General features: G+C 43.9%; 2 protein-coding genes across 2 annotated transcripts; both read left to right on the forward strand.

The window, feature by feature from the left end:
* Positions 1 to 4,598: 4,598 nt before the first annotated feature.
* Positions 4,599 to 10,935, forward strand: LOC121576512 (zinc finger protein 3 homolog). Its single transcript, XM_041889713.1, has 7 exons — positions 4,599 to 4,702; positions 5,276 to 5,478; positions 5,597 to 5,698; positions 7,037 to 7,132; positions 7,258 to 7,368; positions 8,522 to 8,645; positions 8,777 to 10,935. Exons 1-7 carry the CDS (start codon positions 4,675 to 4,677, stop codon positions 10,366 to 10,368), a joined length of 2,256 nt encoding a protein of 751 aa, XP_041745647.1. The 5' UTR covers positions 4,599 to 4,674; the 3' UTR covers positions 10,369 to 10,935.
* Positions 10,936 to 12,372: 1,437 nt separating this feature from the next.
* On the forward strand, positions 12,373 to 19,149 carry LOC121576506 (zinc finger protein 23-like). Its single transcript, XM_041889698.1, has 7 exons — positions 12,373 to 12,748; positions 13,447 to 13,649; positions 13,765 to 13,866; positions 13,976 to 14,065; positions 16,190 to 16,300; positions 16,416 to 16,539; positions 16,652 to 19,149. Exons 1-7 carry the CDS (start codon positions 12,721 to 12,723, stop codon positions 18,994 to 18,996), a joined length of 3,003 nt encoding a protein of 1,000 aa, XP_041745632.1. The 5' UTR covers positions 12,373 to 12,720; the 3' UTR covers positions 18,997 to 19,149.
* The last annotated feature ends 1,926 nt before the right edge of the window (positions 19,150 to 21,075 follow it).

Genomic DNA, 21,075 nt, shown 5'->3' on the forward strand with positions numbered 1-21,075 from the left:
CACCGATATGGAAAATCTATATCAATATCAGTTGCGGTTCATGGAAAATACATTGCAATTGAAAAATTCTGTGAAATCCAGACAACTGCTTGTGGATTTCCCATTGGGCCGGACCTGACCTCGCCTTCTGAATGATAGCAGGGTGAACAAGCAGTGGCTCGGGTGGTTGTTGTCCTTGATGATCTTTTTGGCCTTCCTGTGACATCGGGTGCTGTAGGTGTCCTGGAGGGCAGGTAGTTTGCCCCTGGTAATGCGTTGGGCAGACCGCACCACCCTCTGGAGAGTGCAGCGGTTGAGGGCGGTGCAGTTGCCGTACCAGGCGGAGATACAGCCCGACAGGATGCTCTCAATTGTTCATCTGTAAAAGTTTGTGAGGATTTTAGCTGCCAAGACACATTTTTTCAGCCTCCTGAGGTTGAAGAGGCACTGTCTGTGTGGGTGGACCATGTCAGATCGTCAGTGATGTGTACACAGAGGAACTTGAAGCTTTCCACCTTCTCCACTGCGGTCCCGTCGATGTGGATAGGGGTGTGCTCCCTCTGCTGTTTCCTGAAGTCCACAATCAGCTCCTTTGTTTTGTTGACGTTGAGTGAGAGGTTATTTTCCTGGCACCACACTCCTAGGGCCCTCACCTCCTCCCTGTAGGCTGTCTCGTCATTGTTGGTAATCAGGCCTACTATTGTTGTGTCATCTGTAAACTTGATGGTTGAGTTGGGGGTGTGCGTGGCCACGCAGTCATGGCTGAACAGGGAGTACAGGAGGGGGCTGAGAACGCACCCTTGTGGGGCCCCTGTTGAGGATCAGCGAAGTGGAGGTGTTGTTTCCTACCTTCACCACCTGGAGGCGGCCCGTCAGGAAGTCCAGGACCCAGTTGCACAGGGCGGGGTTCAAACCCAGGGCCCCAAGCTTAATGATGAGCTTGGATGGTACTAGGGTGTTGAATGCTGAGCAATAGTCAATGAACAGCATTCTTACATAGGTATTCTTCTTGTCCAGACGTGATAGGGCAGTGTGCAGTGCGATGGCGATTGCATTGTCTGTGGATCTATTGGGGCGGTAAGCAAATTGAAGTGGGTCTAGGGTGTCAGGTAAGGTACAGAGGCAATATGATCCTTAACTAGCCTCTCAAAGCACTTCATGATGACAGAAGTGAGTGCTACGGGGTGATAGTCATTTAGTTCAGTTACCTTTGCTTTCTTGGGAACAGGACCAATGGTGGACATCTTGAAGCAAGTGGGGACAGCACACTGGGATAGGGAGAGATTGATTATGTCCGTAAACACTCTAGCCATCTGGTCTGCGTATGCTCTGAGGATGCGGCTAGGGATGCCATGCAACAATTTAAAAGATTTTACTGAGTTAAAGTTCATAAGGAAATCAGTCAATTGAAATAAATTCATTAGACCCTAATCTATGGATTTCACATGACTGCCAATTGCACGCTCCATCAAAACTTGAGACATCTGTGGCATTGTGTTGTGTGACAAAACTGCACATTTTAGAGTGGCCTTTTATTGTCCCCAACACAAGGTGCACCGTGTAATTTTCCTGCTGTTTAATCAGCTTCTTGATATGCCACACCTGTCAGGTGGTTGGATTAAGCATGTTTGGGATGCTTTGGATCGACGTGTACGACAGCATGTTCCAGTTCCCGCCAATATCCAGCAACTTCACACAGCCATTGAAGAGGAGTGGGACAACATTCCACAGGCCACAATCAACAGCCTGATCAACTCTATACGAAGGTGGTGTGTCACGCTGCATGAGGCAAATGGTGGTCACACCAGATACAGACTGGTTTTCTGATCCACGCCCCTACCTTTTCTTTAAGGTATCTGTTATACATTTTTTACCCCTTTTTCTCCCCAATTTCGTGATATCCAATTGGTAGTTACAGTCTTGTCCCATCGCTGCTACTCCCATACGGACTCGGGAGTGGCGAAGGCGAGAGCTATGCATCCTCTGAAACACGACCCTGCCAAGCACTGCTTCTAGACACACTGCTCGCTTACCCCGGAAGCAAGCCGCACCAATGTGTCGGAGGAAACACCGTACAGCTGGCGATGAAGTCAGCTTGCAGGCACACGGCCCGCCACAAGGAGTCGCTAGAGCGCGATGGGACAAGGAAACCCCTGCATGCCAAACTCTCCCCTAACCCAGACAACGCTGGGCTAATTGTGCGCCACCTCATGGGTCTCCCGATCACAGCCGGCTGTGACATAGCCTGGGATCGAATCCAGGTCTGTAGTGATGCCACAAGCACTACGATGCAGTGCCTTAGACTGCTGTGCCGCTCGGGAGGCCCTTTTTAAGGTATCTGTGACCAACAGATGCATATCTGTATTCCCAGTCATGTGATATCCATAGATTAGGGCCTAATGAATTTATTTCAATTGACTGATTTCCTTATATGAACTGTAACTCAGTCAAATGTCCAATCAAAACTACACCTAAACTATATAAAAACTAATTTCCAACATTGGTCTACAATAACAGATGTAGCCTAAAGACAAGATTAAATTGACAATAGTCTGATAGGTGACAATATTATCAATTGCCTTGTGAATGAAGAGACTGCAGTGCAGTGTGGGTAATTCATAAAGGGAACGAAGCTTACCAAAAAGCAACAGAGGATATGATCACATTAGACTTGCTGTTGAATATGCTAAGCATTTGTTCTCCATGACTTCCCCTGGCTTTATGTGTCTTTATTTTGGGCTTTCTGAAAGATCTCTTCCTTTTGACTCTTAAATCTTCATAAGGCTGTGCCATCCCATCTTCGCCAATAACCATCACTGTTTCGCACCTGGGGTCCACCTCTTCAACAACACAATTTAGTCTAATCTTTTACTGGTCCAATCCCCATCCACACTGTAACTTTTTGAACTGTAACTTTTGTTCAGTGTGGAACAGAAACAAACAGAAACAGAATTTTCTGAAGATTATACATTCATTAAAATCCCAATTTGTGGGAAGACTTTCAGTCGAGGTGCAGACATGAGGTGGCACCAGAAAATCTACACAGGGGTGCATCCATTTCTGTGTCTCCTGTGTAGGAAGTGCTTTCAGTGCCATTTTGATCTGACGAGACATCAGCAAAATGTGTGTAAGTAGTTGTGTCAAAACCTAAAGGTGAAACACCCAAGCAGCTCGAAGGCAAAGATGAAGGACCTGAAATTTCGAACAAGTGCTTCAGACATGTCAAGGCACTTGAAGACCCATTCCCAGGATCACCTATACCATTATAGTAATTGTACAATAACTTACAGTAAGTACTTAAACAATATGATTGTTCACAAAGAGGCTTGTCTGATTGAGAAAGAGCAACCAGGGGAGGTTCTCTCTGGAGAGAGCATTAGTCCTTCAGCTACGGGACAGAAATACTCAGAGCTATCTGGCAGTACACAGCAGCAACCATATGCAGGGGGAAAATACATGAGTCGTCCAGGGCAAACCAGAAAAGCAGAAATCTCACAATCTTCATCAGCGAACCTCAGAGTTCGTCCTCCATCAACACCACTGTTGAGCAGGAGCTGTCACACACGATAAGATTCCCCCGAACCACATAACCTCAGAAGAGCGCCCCCCGTCATTGTTTGATGTGTGATAAGATATACAAGTTCGGAGAAACACAGATTTATATGTGAAAAAGACTCCAAACAATCGCATAGCAGATCTCCAGCTAGTGATGACATGGACTCAGTCCAGCGAAACAGTCTAGAAACCTGAGGGAGAGGATACCGAGCCATCCAGTGGAACTCATCGAGGCCACCAGTACACCTCAGGACACATCTTTACATTTTACATTTAACATCTTACATCCAATTTAGCAACCTAGCCAGACCAAAACACACAAACAGTCAAAAGTATGCCGCATTTGCAAAAAGCGTTTGCCAAAATCTAGCAGCAAGAAAGTTCACATGAGATCCCGCTCAGATCTGCGCCCTCACACACGTCCTCATTTTGAGAAGAATTTCATGTTCATAATAACACTGAGGGCACAAGAACTCACCCACAACACACTCTTCTGCGCTCTGTGTTCGCAGACCCCAAAAAGCTAGACGGGCATAGCTGGTGCACAAGCCTTTGAAATGCACCATGTGTGAAAACAGCTTCAACAGTGTCAAACCCCTCAAGAAAAACTATCACGGCCCCATGTAGCTCAGTTGGTAGAGCATGGCGCTTGCAATGCCTGGGTTGTGGGATCGATTCCCACGGGGGGCCAGTGTGAAAAAATAATAATAATAATAATGTATGCACTCACTAACTGTAAGTCGTGTGGTCCTCTGTAGCTCAGCTGGTAGAGCACGACACTTGTAACACATTTCCAGGTTTTAGGACTACAAGCTGGCGAGCTCTATAGCGTAGACAGTGAGACCGACCTGCCCAGCAGCTCCGACTTTGTTTACTTAAGACAACACGTCAAGCATGTTTTTACTTGAGAAATACTGCACCAAACACCTTAGTTTGATGTAAAAGTCTGTGCTGCCTCTTGCTTAGTGGTTACGCTGAGGAACTACATAAATGAGTTTATAGCTCAATGGGAACTATACGTTTACAGGCACCTCATGTGTTACATTTTAATTGATCCCCCACAGTCTTGTTCGACAACGCACGCACAGTGGCACACCTTATTACATTTCCAGGCGTCTGTTGTGACTGCAGTGGAGAGATATGCAAAAACAAATGTCTGGGATGAAAGGTAACATATTTATAGCTATGCATAGCTACGATACTAGAGCTAGATAGGACATACTTGCTAATGTTAGCTAGCTAAGTATGGCTAACTTCCCACTGTTTTGTACGGGAACTGGACTCGTTCCAGAACGTCTAAAATATGTTTTGCGTGTCAGTTTTGTTGTTGTTAGTGCAGATGTGCAGCATATCTATTCCTCTGATTTCATGGCCGTTCTTTTATTGAATGCATTAAGCAGTTTAAGAAATAAACTTCCTTGAAGTGTTGGATTGCTAGCTAGCTAACATTCCTTTGCTGCTTTGCACAGTAGTTTCACCGCATCTCTAGGCCTGTCCAGAAACAACCCTTACTACCTGTCCTCTTTATTGTAGTTAATCAAAAGGAAGACTCAATGATTCTAAGAAGGGAAAGAGGTAGGGGTTGTTTCTGGATGGATGATGTCGCTCTCTCTCTCTCTCTCTCGCACACACAACACAACATTCTTGACAATGAATCACATAGTATTGAAAAAATTGTTCCACAAGCTAGAGTTTGATGTGATGTGCAATAAGAGGTGTTTATAAATTGATTTGTGAACAGGTCCCCCTTTTCCCCTCCCCTCTCTGCGCCTCATGGTCCCACCACTACGGCTGGTCTCAGCAGCCATCTGGCAAACGGTCCAGCAAAGACACGTGATGGATTATGGGATGTTGGAGGAGTTTGTTACCATGGTCACAGAGATGGTTCCAGAGCTTCTGAACCACAGTCAGAGGGCCCAACTTATTCTGGGTCTTCGAGCACGGGTGAGAAGGAGAGACGGAACTAGTGCTCATCATTATGTGGGGAACGATGGCATATGATCATATTTAGTCATGTTTATTGTCCCAAATAAGTATCCTAAATGGTTTGCTCTGGTTTCAGCTGGTCCTGGAGTTGTGTCGCTCTAAGCCGATCACAGACCTCCAGACCATTCAGCCACACCTGGACAGGATACAGACCCTCACACCTCTCTGGGGGACACAGGTGAGCTCCTTAAGGCAGAGACTCAGCAAATGTTTACATCAGTCATAGACATACACTATATATACAAAATTATGTGGACACCCCTTCAAATTAGTGGATTCGGCTATTTCGGCCACACCTGTTGCTGACAGGTGTATAAAATCGAGCACACAGCCATGCAATCTCCATAGACAAACATTGGCAGTAAAATGGCCTTACTCAAGAGCTCAGACTTTGAACGTGGCACCGTCATAGGATGCCACCTTTCCAACAAGTCAGTAAGTCAAATTTCTGCCCCACTAGAGCTGCCCCCGTCAACTGTAAGTGCTGTTATTGTGAAGTGGAAACATCTAGCAACAACGGCTTAGTCGCGAAGTGGTAGGCCACACAAGCTCACAGAATGGGACCATCGAGTGCTGAAGCGCGCAGCGCGTAAAAATCATTGGTCCTCAGTTGCAACACTCACTACAGAGTTTCAAACTGCCTCTGGAAGCAACGTCAGCACAAGAACTGTTCGTCGGGAGCTTCATGAAATGGGTTTCCATGGCTGAGTAGCCACACACAAGCCTAAAATCACCATGTGCAATGCCAAGCGTCGACTGGAGTGGTGTAAAGCTTGCCACCATTGGACTCTGGAGCAGTGGAAACACTGTGTGAATCACACTTCACCATCTGGCAGTCCAACGGACGAATCTGGGATGCCAGGAGAAAGCTACCTGCCCGAATGTAAAGTTTGGTGGAGGAGGAATAATGGTCTGGGGCTGTTTTTCATGGTTCGGGCTAGGCCCCTTAGTTCCAGTGAAGGGAAATCTTAACGCTACAGCATACATTGACATTCTAGACAAACTTTGTGGCAACAATTTGGGGAAGGCCCTTTCCTGTTTCAGCATGACAATGCCCCCGTGCACAAAGCGAGGTCCATACAGAAATGGTTTGTCGAGATCAGTGAGGAAGAACTTGACTGGCCTGCACAGAGCCCTGACCTCATCCCCATCGAACACCTTTGGGATGAATTGGAACGCCGACTGCGAGCCAGGCCTAATCGCCCAACATCAGTGCCCGACCTCACTAATGCTCTTGTGGCTGAATGGAAGCAAGTCCCTGCAGCAATGTTCCAACATATAGTGGAAAGCTTTCCCAGCAGAGTGGAGGCTGTTATAGCAGCAAAGGGGGGACCAACTCCATATTATTGCCCATGATTTTGGAATGAGATGTTCGACGAGCAGGTGTCCACATAATTTTGGTCATTTAGTGTATTTCTGAAATGACAATGATATGACAAAAACATTAGCAGCCTAAATGACAAGCTGTCATTTAGATGTCCTGAATAAGTCAACATGTTTATATTCTGTTTTTCAGGCGACTGATGCAGAGGTAGGATTATCTGAATCCAACTTCCTGGGGCTGGTTCAAACCCTTCTGAAAGATCCAGATGAGAGAGAACATTTCTTCCAGGTCAGTGAGTATGTGGGTATGGAATATCCTTGGGTCATTTCCACGACTGCTGTATATTTCAACAATTTAAATAATAATATCTTCTGAGAGGTTTTTATAGCTCATATTTCATTACTCTGTTTTAGGATGTTTTTCCTGTAGAATTTGGTCCCAGTTATGACGCAGCCATCCAGAAACTCATGTGGCAATTTCTTTCGAGACTTGAGAAGCTACTTCCCGTATCAAACTTCCAACAGGTACTAGTATAAATAAACTTGAGTCATAGAGGGGTCTTCAACAGGTCGATCGCAGCCCACCTAATGAGTAGCTCGCCAAACAATTCTGAAAGCACATGCAATTTTCACGTGTTCCACCGCAAACTGTCAAACAAATCTCACAAGTATCAGACACCGCAAGCTCCTAGCTACTATCTAGCTCAGCTGGTAGAGCACGGCGCTTGTAACACCAAGGTAGTGGGTTCGATCCCCGGGACCACCCATACACAAAAAAATGTATGCACGCATGACTGTAAGTCGCTTTGGATAAAAGCGTCTGCTAAATGGCATATTATTATTATTAATCAACGCAAAATTAACATGATCCCACCCCTAGTTAGCCACTATTGGCTTAAAAAGCCAAGCCAAACCGAACACAATATATTAATTTCCAGCAATATTGCCCGTCTGTGTGGTGCGTTTGTCTATTACTATGTATAGCCAGTCTTGTGGGTTGAGAGAAATACTTTCCCCAAAACCTTCTCAATTAAATGTTAACTGCAAAGTAGGCTTACCTGGCAGAAGTATATCATGAGGAAGTATATCATTTGTATCTATTATTTGTTATTTGCACACTGCCATGAACTGAGCAGCAGCAGTACAGAACCTTGGCACATTCCTCACTTGCTAGATGTGCAATTAAAGGGGAATTACACTTGAATAACCACATTTGTTAGTTTTCTTCCCGACCTAAAAATAAATGGTATTCTGATGTGATTTAAGCATTGATATGTACTCAGAACATCAAATGTTGTTGTTTTTCTATGAACGATTGTAATTTTGAGAGTGAAAAACTGTAAAAATCAAAAACCTGGAATTATTTTCACTGAGAACATAATTTGGGAAAATATATAACTTGATTTGGGGGGGGAAATCGCAGGTGGAAGTTGTTTATTAACCCTTATTTTATCAGGTATATTGACAGAAAACATAGTGCACTACTTTCTCTTGTAGACTAAGGACCTGGGGAAGGGTTGCAGAGGAGAGGAGAAGCTAGGGGAAAAAGAGTAGCCAGCTACATTTTTCTCATGCTAGAAAAGAGACCACTGAAATAGAGGAACCATGGACTTGACACTTAGGCATTGTGTGAATTCTACCTATATTCCTTTTAACTCTGTATTCCTCATTGTGTCAGGCTGCCTTGCTGCTCAGCGATGTTCCCTCTGTTCTGGAGGAATGTGTTGAGTCCGTGTCTCACCCTCAAGAGCTGAAAACCCTGCTTCAATACCACAGAGACCTCAGCCCGCTGGACAACCATGGTAGGCATCTCTCACAGGACCCATCATTTTCATGCTATATCATGGATTCGTTTTCTTACACCCCAATGGCAAATTACATCTATCGAGCATTACTGTGTTGAGTTTTGGTTCCCTTATTCCTTCTTTCACAGACCCTCCATTTTCCACCGATGGGGACTGCATTCTCTCAGCTCTCTGTCTTCCTCCTGTGGAACGGGTGGTGATTTCAACAGAGGTGGAGAAAGAAGGAACAAGTATGGATGTAAAAGAAAGAGAAGGGGTGGAAAGCAGGTCAGGGGAATGTGAGAAAAACAAAACTTCCTCTGTTAGTGATGAGGATGATGCAGAGTTTGCTGACCAAGTGACAGACAAGGTGGAACCAAAGTACGAAACGGTGATGGTTATCGGGGAAGACGGGATGGTGCAGCCTTTTGAAGATTTAAGTGTCGGGAAAAATAGTTATTTCAAAAAGCCTAAAATAATGACACACAAAGCCAGTGGAAGTCATGGAGAACAAATGCTTAGCATATTCAACAGCAAGTCTAATGTGATCATATCCTCCATGCTTTACCAGCCCTCAGTGGATCTACAAAGGATTGACACTACCAACCTGATATTATTGCCCTTAAGACCAGTAAGAAGAAACAGAGGGCTGAAGATGAAGACATTTCTAGCACAAGAACAGAAACAAACCAAAACTGAATTTTCTGAAAAATATACATTCAAGAAGTGCCCAATTTGTGAGAAGACTTTCAGTCGAAGTGCAGACATGAGGCGGCACCAGAAAATCCACACAGGGGAGCCTATCCAGAACCCAAAACACAAAGAGTCAAAAGTGTGCTGCATTTGCGGAAGGATGTTCGCAGACATAGAAAAGCTGGACAGGCATAAGCTGGTGCACAAGCCTTTGAAATGCACCATGTGTGAAAACAGCTTTAACGGTGTCAAGCCCCTCAAGAAACACTATCTGGATGTCCATAAATTCAACGGGCCATTCCTCTGCACCTACTGTGAGAAGAGCTTCACTGAGTTATCAGATCTCGTCAGACACGAGAGGACTCACACTCTCCCTTACCAGTGTTCCCACTGTCCAAAGAAATGTAAATCATCAACGACTCTTGCCGAACATGAAAGAATACACACAGGAGAGAAATGCCTTTGCTGGGAATGTGGAAAAGGCTTTATCAACCAAACAACGCTGAGAAACCACATGCTAAATGTTCACAGCAAACCCGAAGATAAACACTCCTGCTCCCAGTGTGACAAATCATACGGGGAGAAGAGGGCATTAGTAAGTCATGTGAAGATCTGTCATGCAGGGGTGCGTTTCCCCTGCACATACTGCGGTAAGTTGTTTCTGAGCATGTCCTCATTGACAAGGCATGACTTGATTCACACTCAGGAGAAGCCTTTTAAATGCACCGAGTCAGAGTGCGGCAAGGGTTTCAGATCTCCAAAGGAACTGAGGGTACACATGAGATATCATACTGGAGAGCGGCCATATAAGTGCAAAGTCTGTGGGAAGGGTTTTACGCAAAATTGTTATATCACTCGACACATGCGAACTCATACGGGGGAGAAGCCGTATCCGTGTTCTGTCTGTGGGAGAAACTTTTCTGACTTAAGGGTACGGAAAAGACACATGATGACTCACACCGGAGAGAAGCCCTACAAATGTTTAAAATGTGAGAAAGCTTTCAGTCGGACAGAACTTTTGAAAGCACATGACAAGAAAGAACACTGAGCAAATTCAAATCAAGGGATTCTTTTTTTTGGGCTTTGATAGCATTTTTTTGTGTATAGATGTTATAGTCTGTAGACAGACGGGTTGCCTCCTGCAATGTTCCATTGTAATGTGCTCCAAGGTCTCGGATTTCCGAGACAATATATATATATATATGTTAGTAATGAAAAATGTTGTCCCTGTGTTCTGAATTTATAACATAGTGGGGAACAGTTATCCCTGCAATGCTTTTAGGGGCAAACTATAAACACTGTGATGTAACACATCGCATGGTAGTTTAGTCAATGTGTTTGTTGAATATATACCTATTCATATACAACTTCATTATTTTAACCACATAAAATCACACCCAATAATGTTAATTTTTTAAATTGGTCCATATGAGAACCCTGGGCCCCGTTCTCATGCATGAGTTTGATGTTTCAAGTGTAAATAAAAAGCCTTGAATGAGTGTGATTTTTTAAATAACCTTATCGCTTATAGTAGCTAGCTCATTTGTGTATTTATTATATGTACAGTACCAGTCAAAAGTTTGGACACACCTACTCATTCCAGGGTTTTTCTTTATTTGTACTATTTTTTACACTGTAGAATAATAGTGAAGACATCAAAACTATGAAATAACACATATGGAATCATGTAGTAACCAAAAAAGTGTTAAACAAATCAAAATATATTTTATATTTGAGATTCTTCAAATAGCCACCCTTTGCCTTGATGAAAGCTTTGCACACTCTTGGCATTCTCTCAACCAGCTTCATGAGGTAGTCACCTGGAATGCATGTCAATGTAAAGGTGTGCCTTCTTAAAAGTTAATTTGTGAAATGTATTTCTTTCTTAATGCGTTTGAGCCAATCAGTTGTGTTGTGACAAGGTAGGGGGGTATACAGAATGTACAAATATAAGAGACATATTTCCCTCAGATTACACAGGTCCGCAAAGAATTAGAAAACAAATCCAATTTTGATAAACTCCCGTATTGATTGGGTGAAATACCACAGTGTGCAATCACATTGACATTTTAGCAGACACTCTTATCCAGAGCGACTTACAGGAGCAATTAGGGTTAAGTGCCTTGCTCAAGGGCACGTCGACAGATTTTTCACCTAGTCGGCTCGGGGATTAGAACCAGCAACCTTTTGGTTACCGGCACAACACACTTAACCACTAAGCTACCTGGCGCCAGCACAGTAGCAAGATTTATGACCTGTTGCCACAAGAAAGGGCAACCAGTGAAGAACAAACACCATTGTAAATACAACCCATATTTATGTTTATTTATTTTCCCTTTTTTTACTTGAACTATTTGCACATCGTTACAACACTGTATATATACATAATATGAAATGTCTTTATTCTTTTGGAACTTTTGTGAGTGTAATGTTTACTGTTAATTTTTTATTGGTTATTTCACTTTTGTTTATCTATTTCACTTCCTTTGGCAATGTTAACATATGTTTGCCATGCCAATAAAGCCCCTTGAATTGAATTGAAGCCTAGTGGCCAGCAGTGAGAGAAGATGGATTTTGTATGACATTCTGATAATTTACTCATCGATGAAACATTTGATCTCAATACAGTTTTCTGTTTCCAAAACTACAATATGTTACTAACAGAGTGTACTAAGTTTTGTAGACTTTACCCTTTGCCAAAGTTTCAAAAACTTGCGTTGTTTAGAAGGAGTGCAAAGATAAATTGAGTTATTGCACAACCACTCTTCACAGAGTAGGCTTTCCCCAACTGAAATATGCAAATAATGCTACAACGCGCCAATAGGATCTTGCTAGCTCGTGCTTGGCTCTGCCCACAGATTTACTTGTTCTGCCCACAATGGCTAATTTGTTCCCAGTCTTTTTTAACAGCAACGGGTCTGGCAGGTAGGATTTAGTTCTCCCTGTCTTTGGCCCACACTCCAGTACAGTAGGTGGCGGTAATGCACCATAACGTTGGATGCCAACCGCCGATAAACCGCACTGAAGAAGAAGAAGAAGTCATTTGTTCCCATTTGAAACGACAGGCTGTGGTCTATCTTAGTTTAGTTATAAAAGTATTTGCTCTCGCTCTGATATTGCTCGTTCTGATATTTGTTCATTTATTGTTTCTTATTTTTCTGGGGGGTGGGTTATTTGTGTATTAGTATTGTATACTTACTGCACTGCTGGAGCTAGAAGTAAGCATTTCGCTACACCTGCTCATATGTGTACGCGACAAACTTTGATTTGATGTGTTACATCTAAATAGGTCCCCCACAGTCTTGTTCGACAACGTACACACACAGTGGCACACATCGGCAAAAATTGTTGGCATTTTCGATCACCTTATCACAGTTCCAGGTGACTGCAGTGGAGAGACATGCAAAAACAAATGTCTGTGGGGAAAGGTAACATATTTAAAGTTATGCATACGATTCTAGAGCTAGATAGGACATAGCTAGCTAAGTATGGCTAACTTCCTATTGTTTTGTGCGGGAATAGGACTCGTTCCAGAACGTCTAACATATGTTTTACGGGTCTGTTTTTGTTAGTTATTGCAGATGTGCAGCATTTCTATTCCTTTCTGATTTCTTTCCCGTTATTTTATTGAATAAGGCAGTTGAAGAAACACACTTCCTAGAAGTGTTCCCTTGCTAGTTAACAAGCTAATCGCTTTGCCTTTGTAGTCGTTTCACTGCTTCTCTGTGGTCCTCTGTAGCTCAGCTGGTAGAGCACGGCGCTTGTAACGCCAGGGTAGTGGGTTCGATCCCCGGGACCACCCATACACAAAAATGTATGCACGCATGACTGTAAGTCGCTTTGAATAAAAGGGTCTGCTAAATGGCATATTATTATTATTATTATTTCTCTAAGCCTGTCCAGAAACAACCCTTACTACCTGTCCCCTTTATTGTAGATCCACGCATTGATTTTCTCTCTCGCTCTCTCTCGCACACCATTATTGAAAATGAAACACATAGTAACACAGTATTAATAGTAAACTAGTTTTTAAAAATAGTTCAACAAGCTAGAGTTTGATGTGATGTGCAATAAGAGGTGCTTATAAATTGATTTGTGAACAACTAAGTCAGTATCTGTGTTTCAGGTCCCCCTCTTCCTCTCCCCTCTCTGCGCCTCATGGTCCCACCACTACGGCTGGTCTCAGCAGCCATCTGGCAAACGGTCCAGCAAAGACAGGTGATGGATTATGGGATGCTGGAAGAGTTTGTTACCATGGTCACAGAGATGGTTCCAGAGCTTCTGAACAACAGTCAGAGGGCCCAACTTATTCTGGGTCTTCGAGCACGGGTGAGAGAGGGGGGTGGAGCTAGTGCTCATTATGTGGGGAACGATGGCATATGATCAGATTTAGTCATCTTTACTGTGTCAAATAAGTCTCCTGACTGGTTTGCTCTGCTTTCAGCTGGTCCTGGAGTTGTGTTGCTCCAAGCCGATCACAGACCTCCAGACCATTCAGCCACACCTGGACAGGATACAGACCCTCACACCTCTCTGGGGGACACAGGTGAGGTCCAAAGGGCATAGGCTTAGCTAATGTTTACGTCAGTCAATCAGTCAGTCCTAGACATAACTCTCTTATTATCATTATAACAAAAGTGTTTTCTTTCTTGCAGGCTGATGATGGAGATTTATCAGAATCCAACTTTCTGGGTTTGATTCAAACCCTGCTGAAAGACCCAGATGAGATGGAACACTTCTTTCAGGTCAGTGTGGCTGTGTGTATAATAATAGTACAGAAGTGCATTCTCACAGTACATCTTATTCAGTGGTCACCAACCTTTTCTGAGTTAAGATCACTTTCTGAGTCAAAATGCAAGCCGAGATCTACCGCTCAGATTTGAGAAAAAAAACATGACATAGAGTATGTGGACAACTACAAATACCTAGGTGTCTGGTTAGACTGTAAACTCTTCTTCCAGACTCACATTAAGCAACTCCAATCCAAAGTTAAATCTAGAATCGGCTTCCTATTTCGCAACAAAGCCTCCTTCACTCATGCTGCCAAACATGCCCTCGTAAAACTGACTATCCTACCGATCCTAGACTTCGGCGATGTCATTTACAAAATAGCCTCCAACACTCTACTCAGCAAATTGGATGTAGTCTATCACAGTGCCATCCGTTTTGTAACCAAAGACCCATATATTACCCACCACTGTGACCTGTACGCTCTTGTTGGCTGGTCCTCACTACATATTTGTCGCCAAACCCACTGGCTCCAGGCCATCTATAAATCACTGCTAGGCAAATCCCTGCCTTATCTTAGCTCATTGGTCACCATAGCAACACCCACCCGTAGTATGCGCTCCAGCAGGTATATCTCACTGGTCATCCCCAAAGCCAACACCTCCTTTGGCTGCCATTCCTTCCAGTTGTCTGCTGCCAATGACTGGAACGAATTGCAAAAATCTCCGAAGCTGGAGACTCTTATCTCCCTCACTAACTTTAAGCATCAGTTGTCAGAGCAGCTTACCGATCACTGCACCTGTACACAGCCCATCTGAAATTAGCCCACCCAACTACCTCATCCCCATATTGTTATTTATTTTGCTCATTTGCACCCCAGTTTCTCTATTTGCACATCATCTCTTGCACATCTATCATTCCAGTGTTAATACTAATTGTAATTATTTTGCACTATGGCCTATTTATTGCCTTACCTCCATAACTTGCTACATTTGAACACACTGTATATATATTTTCTGTTGTATTTTTGACTTTATGTTTTGTTTTACCCCATATGTAACTCTGTGTTGTTGTTTTTTTATCGCACTGCTTTGCTTTATCTTGGCCAGGTCGCAGTTGTAAATGAGCACTTGTTCTCAACTGGCTTACCTGGTTAAATAAAGGTTAAATAAAAAATACTCCTATGACCAGAGAAAGTCAAATATTCCTTGATATTAAAAAAGACACATGCCGCTAATAATAACAACGCAAGCTTAACGGAACACTTTGCTATACTCATTCATTACAGCTGCAGTGCTGGTTGTAGCGTGAATGGAAGTAGGGAGAACGTGCATTTTATGGCTTATAAAAGTGTTGAACAAAGTGTTGACAGTGCTGAATAATAACTGAAACATGAACTTACTGATAAAAACAGCAGCTCTTTGCTGTATTCGTTGAGTCTTTCTCTAGTCATGGTTTTAAAAGTTTTTAAATCTCACAGTATCAACTTTGCTGTGCTTTCAAGGCTTTTTACAATCTATGGAGCGAGGAAACTGTGCAGACACAGTGATTTGAGCTATCTGATTGGCTAGCGGTAGGCCTATAGGTGCATTTGATTTGCTGTCTGGGCCTGCCAGGTAGGTGGAGTTCTACCTTCAGACACATGAAATGGTTCAAAATGGGAACACTTTGCCTGTCCGAGGCTAGGGCTGCTGAATCAAGTGCACCTGCTGTCAACGCAAAACTAATGTAAAAAATAGGCTTTATCGTTGGGTTTTTTACAGAAATGTTTACATTTTACATTTTAGTAATTTAGCAGACGCTCTTATCCAGAGCGACTTACAGTTAGTGAGTGCATACATTTTTCATACTGGCCCCCCGTGGGAATCGAACCCACAACCCTGGCGTTGCAAGCACCATGCTCTACCAACTGAGCTACAGGAGGCCTGTTTGGTGATCGACTAGGAATGCCTTGGAGATCGACCAGTCGATTGCTATCGACCGGTTGGTGACCATTGATCTTATTTATAAACAATGCTGACCAATGTTGACCTTTTGCCAAGGTCTCCTTTTATTCTGTATGTTTCCATGTGAGTTGCAGATAACACTTTTTCTTATACCAGATGTGATTTATTTTATACTAATTTCTTATTCTTTCTCAGGATGTTTTTCCTGTGGAATTTGGTCCCAAATATGATGCAGCAATAGAGAAACTCATGTGTCAGTTTCTTTCAAGACTTGAGAAGCTACTTCCAGTATCAAACTTTCAACAGGTACTGAAATTAGAATAATACCTTCATCACTTCAGTGAAGGATCACTATTCACAAAGTTTCATATAGTATCTTTTGAATCACCCCTAAATCCTATCTATTTCCCTTCTGTGTCAGGCTGCGTTCCTGCTCAGCGATGTCCCCTCTGTTCTGGAAGAATGTGTTGAGTCTGTGTCTCACCCTCAACAGCTGAAAACCCTGCTTCAATACCACAGAGACCTCGGCCAGCTGGACAACCATGGTAGGCATCTCTCACAGGACCCATGCATGATGTTGGCCAATCTTCTGTTGGGAACAGTGACATTTATTCTCTATTCAACCATTGTCTTTCATTTATCCTCTTCCCTTTCTAGATACTCTGTCTTCCACCGATGGGGACTGCATTCTCTCAGCTCTCTGTCTCCCTCCTGTAGAAAGGGTGGTGATTGCAACAGAACAGACAGAATCAGAAACACAGGTTTCATCCTTGAATGTCTTCATGGATACATTCACCAAAGAGTTGGAGGTGGACTCTGCAACACTGACAGAGTACACAGAGATGGAACCGGGGACAAGTATGGATGTAGTAGAAAGAGAGGAGAGCGTGGAATGTGAGAGAAACAACAAACTATCTATAGAGTTCGCTGACCCTGTGGAACATGAGGACATGGAGGTTCATGCCGGTAATGAAGAAGAGAATGTTGTGGGGATTGGACCAGTAAAAGATGAGACGGAAGATATTGTTGAAGAGGTGGACTCCAGGTACGAAACAGTGATGGTTATCGGGGCAGATGGGGTGGCACAGCCTTATGAAGATTTAAGAGTCAAAAGGAAGAGATCTTTCAGAAAGCCCAAACTAACGACACATAAAGCCAGGGGAAGTCATGAAGAACAAATTAAAATAATATCCTCCATGCTTCACAAGCCTTCAGTGAAGCTACAAAGGATTGACACAACTAACCTGATGTTGCCCTGTAGACCAGTTAGACAAAACAGGGGGCGTAAGATGAAAACGTTGCTAGCACGAGAACGGAAACAAACCGAAACAGAATTGTTAGAAGAAAAAACATTAAAGAAATGCCCAATTTGTGGGAAGACTTTCAGTCGAGGTGCAGAAATGAAGTGGCACCAGAAAATCCACACAGGGGTGCGCCCATTTCAGTGTCTCCAGTGTAGGAAGCGCTTCCAGTGCCATTTTGATCAGACGAGACATCAGCAAAATGTGTGTAAAGTAGTTGTGTCAAAACCTAAAGGTGAAACACACAAGCAGTTCGAAGGAAATGATGAAAGACCTGAAATGTTGAATAAGAGTTACAAGGACCCGCAGAGCTCGGAGAAGCTGAGAGTCAAATGTGAAAAAGACTTAAAGAAAAGACGTAGCAGATCTCCAGCTAGTGGTGAGAAGGACTCTGAGATGTCCAGCGAAACAGTCCAGAAACCTGAGGGAGTTGACACAGAGCCGTCCAGTGGAACTCCTCTCGAGGCAACACCTGAGGACAGTGACTCATCCTCTACCAGTACACCCCAAGACCCATCTTACGAACCTAGCCAGACTGAAAAACGCAAACAGTCAAAAGTGTGCTGCATTTGTAAAAAACTTTTGCCAAAATCTTACAGCATGCAAGTTCACATGAGATCCCACTCAGATCTGCGCCCTCACAAATGTCCTCATTGTGGGCAGATGTTCAAGAACATCTATGATATGAGAAAGCACATTGTAAAGATAGTGTGCAAGGTGCTGCGAGCTAAGCCTGAAGAGGCCCATGCCCAGGTACATGCACTCACCCACAGCCCTCTACACTGCACTGAGTGCAGTAGGATGTTTGCAGACCCAGAAAAGCTGGACAGGCATAAGCTGGTGCACAAGCCTTTGAAATGCACCATGTGTGAAAACAGCTTCAACGGTGTCCAGCCACTCAAGAAACACTATCTGGATGTTCATAAATTCAGCGGGCCATTCCTCTGCACCTACTGTGAGAAAAGCTACACTGATTTAGCAGCACTCCTCAGACACGAGAGGACTCACACCGGAGACCTCCCATACCAGTGCTCCCACTGTCCAAGGAAGTTCAACTTATCAGCGGTTCTTGTCGAACACGAGAGAATACACACAGGAGAGAAACCATGCCTTTGCTGGGAGTGTGGAAAGGGCTTTATCAACAATGCAAAACTGAAAATGCACATGCTATGTGTTCACAGAAAACCTGAAGATAAACACTTCTCCTGCTCTCAGTGTGACAAATCTTATGCGTTACAAAGGACGTTACAAGGCCATGTGGCGAGACATCATGCTGGGGTGCGTTATCCCTGCACATACTGCGGTAAGCTGTTTCTCAGCATGTCCTCATTGACAAGGCATGATCTGATTCACACTCAGGAGAGGCCTTTTAAATGCAACGTGTCTGAGTGCGGCAAAAGTTTCAAATCGAAATCTGAAGTGAAGGTACACATGAGATACCATACTGGAGAGCGGCCATTTCAGTGTAAAGTCTGTGGGAAGGGTTTTACTCAAAACTGTTATCTTACTCGACACATGCGAACTCATACGGGGGAGAAGCCGTATCCGTGTTCTGTCTGTGGGAGAAACTTTTCTGACTCTAGGAAACGGAAAAGACACATGATGACTCACACTGGAGAGAAGCCCTACAAATGTTTAAAATGCGAGAAAGCTTTCAGTCGGACAGAACTTTTGAAAGCACATGACAAGAAAGAACACTGAGCAAATTCAAGTCGAGATTTATTTTTTAGCTTAGAATTGTTTTGGTATAGATGTTAGTAATTAAAAATGTTGTTCCACACACGTCTCCAACTCAATCATCGACAAGACAGCCTACAGGGAGGGGGTGAGAGCCCAGGTGGAGTGGTGCCAGGAAAATAGCTCAGGAGGCTGAAGAAGTTTGGCTTGGCCCCTAAGACCCTCACGAACTTCTACAGATGCACCATTGAGAGCATCCTGTCAGGCTGTATCACCGTCCGCAACCGCAGGGCTCTCCAGAGGGTGTTGCGGTCAGCCCAAACGCATCACCGTGGGCACACTGCCTGCCCTCCAGGACATCTACAGCACCCGGTGTCACAGGAAGGACAAGAAGATCATGAAGGACCTCAGCCACCCGAGCCACGGCCTGTTCACCCCCCTGCCATCTACAACAGGGTTTCTCAAACTCAGTCCTCGGGACCCCAAGGGGTGCACGTTTTGGTTTTTGCCTTATCACTACACAGCTGATTCAAATAATCAACTATTCATCAAGCTTTGATCATTTGAATCAGCTGTGTAGTGATAAGGCAAAAACCAAAACGTGCACCCCAAGGACTGAGTTTGGGAAACGCTAAGACCGTACAGGTGCGTCAAAGCTGGGACAGAGAGACTGAAAAACAGCTTCTATCTTCAGGCCATCAGACTGTTAAACAGACACCACCAGCCGGCCTCCGCCCAGGACCCTGCCCTGAACTTAGTCACTGTTACTAGCCGGCCACCTCCCGGTACTCTACCCTGCACCTTAGAGACTGCTGCCCTATGTACATAGTCATTGAACACTGGTCACTTTAATGTTTAAATACTGTTGTACCCACTTCGTATGTATATACTGTATTCTAGTCAAGGCTCATCCTATATAGCTACTGCTGTATACACCTTTACTATTCATAAACTGTCTATACACACCATCATATACATATACACTGAACAAAAATATAAACGCAACATGTAAAGTGTTGGTCCCATGTTTCATGAGCTGAAATAAAAGATCCCAGACATTTTCCATACGCACAAAATTCGTATTTCTCTCATATTTTGTGCACAAATTTGTTTTCATCCCTTTTAGTGAGCATTTCTCCTTTGCCAAGATAATCCATCCACCTGACAGGTGTGGCATATCAAGAAGCTGATTAAACAGCATGATCATTACACAGGTGCACCTTGTGCTGGGGACAATAAAAGGCCACTCAGAAATGTGCAGTTTTGTCACACAACACAATGCCACAGATGTCTCAAGTTTTGAGGTAGCGTGCAATTGGCATGCTGACTGCAGGAATGTCCACTGGAGCTGTGTCCACCAAACCGTCTCCAACGTTGTTTGAGAGAATTTGGCAGTATGTCCAACCAGACCACATGTATGGCGTCGTGTGGGCGAATGGTTTGCTGATGTCACATTGTGAACAGAGTGCCCCGTGGTGGTGGGGTTATGGTATAGGCAGGCATAAGCTACGGACAACGAACACAATTGCATTTGATCTATATAAATTTTAATGCGCAGAGATTTTGTGACGAGATCCTGAGGCCCATTGTCGTGCCATTCATCTGCCGCCATCACCTCGTTTCAGCAAGATAATGCACAGCCCCATGACGCAAGGATCTGTACACAATTCCTGGAAGCTGAAAATGTCCCAGTTCTTCCATGGCCTGCATACTCACCAGACGTGTCACCCATTGAGCATGTTTGGGATGCTCTGGATCGACGGGTACGACAGCGTGTTCCAGTTCCCGCCAATATCCAGCAACTTCGCGCAGCCATTGAAGAGGAGTGAGACAACATTCCACAGGCCACAATCAACAGCCTGACCAACTCTATGCGAAGGAGATGTGTCGCGCTGCATGAGGTGAATGGTAGTTACACCAGATAGACTGGTTTTCTGATCCACACCCCTACTTTTTTTTTTTTTTTTTTTAAGGTATCTGTGACCAACAGATGCATATCTGTATTCCCAGTCATGTGAAATCCATAGATTAGGGCCTAATTCAGTCATTTCTATTGACTGATTTCCTTATATGAACTGTAACTCAGTAAAATCTTTGAAATTG

The sequence above is a fragment of the Coregonus clupeaformis genome, chromosome 1, assembly GCF_020615455.1.
Source record: "Coregonus clupeaformis isolate EN_2021a chromosome 1, ASM2061545v1, whole genome shotgun sequence".
In the NCBI taxonomy this organism is placed as follows: Eukaryota; Metazoa; Chordata; class Actinopteri; order Salmoniformes; family Salmonidae; genus Coregonus; species Coregonus clupeaformis.